General features: G+C 56.8%; 1 protein-coding gene across 2 annotated transcripts in view; it reads left to right on the forward strand.

The window, feature by feature from the left end:
• The first annotated feature begins 6 nt into the window (after nt 1–6).
• Nucleotides 7–1,244, forward strand: part of LOC107307307 (ras/Rap GTPase-activating protein SynGAP-like) — a 27,120-nt gene continuing 25,882 nt past the window's right edge. For both annotated transcript variants that reach the window (XM_015850801.1, XM_032441756.1), the window contains exon 1: nt 7–1,145. In XM_015850801.1, the coding sequence (XP_015706287.1) occupies nt 1,046–1,145 (100 nt within the window). In that variant the 5' untranslated portion in view covers nt 7–1,045. The remainder of the gene's footprint in view (nt 1,146–1,244) is intronic.

Raw genomic sequence — 1,244 nt, forward strand, 5'->3', positions numbered from 1 at the left:
TGTGCAAAGGGGTTTGAGTGTGGAAAGGGGGGGGTTTAGTGCATGGCTTGCAGGGAGCCGGGCGGTCGGGGCTGAGCGTGCAATGGTTGCTATGGGCGTGCAAGGGGGGGCGGTGAGCGTGTAAAGCAGCGAGTGAGTGTGCAAGGGGGTGGTGAGCGTGTAAAGCGGGTTGCACGCGTGTAAGGCAGCGAGTGGGCTTGTATAGTGTATATATATAGATATATAGAGATGGGTGTGCAAAGGGCACGATGAGCGTGCAATGAGCGTGCAAGGGCTTGAGCCGGGGTTTAGATGCGTGTGCAAGGCTTGCACGAGGCTCCTGTTGTTTGGGGGGGGGGTGTCGGGGCCTACAGGGTGTTTGATCAGGTGCAGCGTTGAGCGTGCAAGTGGTTGAGCGTGCAAAGCTTTGCACAAGTGAGTGTGCAACGAGGCCTGCGCGTGCAAGGAGGCGCCGGGTTTAGTGTGAGCTGGCTCTTAAGGTGCAGGTTGGTTGCACTGAGTGTGAGCAGGCGTTGCACTATTGGCTTTGCACTATGGTAGGTGGGTGTGCAAGGATTTAGGGCTGCGTGTGCAAGGCGTGCAAGGCTCGTCTTGCACTAGTGTTGAGTGTGCAAAGCTATAAGGCTCAGGGGCTCTGATAGATGATAGAAGTGAGTGTGCAAGGCCATAGGGCTGAGTGTGCAAGGCACGAGGGCTCGCAGTGCTCTTGCACGAGGGGGTGTGAGTGTGCAAGGCCGCACGAGTGAGCGTGCAAATCGCCTTGTTTGTGCAACGAGCCTCATTGCACTGCATTAACTCTTAGTGTGGGGTGTTGAGCGTGCAAGGCTCAAGTGTGCAAGGGTTGAGTGTGCAAAGGGTGAGTGTGCAACGGTTGAGTGTGCAAGGCCTGAGTGTGCAAGGTATAACCGTGCCCCCCTTGCACACTCGCCCCCCATAGACCCGGGTGTATTTAACCCCCTCACACTCCATTTACACACGTGCTCACACGCGTGTGCAAGGCCGGGTGTGTAAAGGGGGGGGTTGGGGGGGGGATGTTGGTGGCACCATGTGGGGACCCCAGCAAGGCCCGGCCTGGGCTCTGCGAGGGACTGTGGGGCCCAGCCATGGGGCCAGGATCAGCGTGGAGGGGAGCAGGACTGTGGCGGGTACGAGTTGCATTACTTAATAAGGGAGGTATATTCTCAGCTCTCTGATGAGTATGTCATACTTTAACGTACTCAACTGTTTATTATCAAGTGATTAGC

This window comes from Coturnix japonica, unplaced genomic scaffold (genome assembly GCF_001577835.2).
Source record: "Coturnix japonica isolate 7356 unplaced genomic scaffold, Coturnix japonica 2.1 chrUnrandom539, whole genome shotgun sequence".
Classification (NCBI taxonomy): Eukaryota; Metazoa; Chordata; class Aves; order Galliformes; family Phasianidae; genus Coturnix; species Coturnix japonica.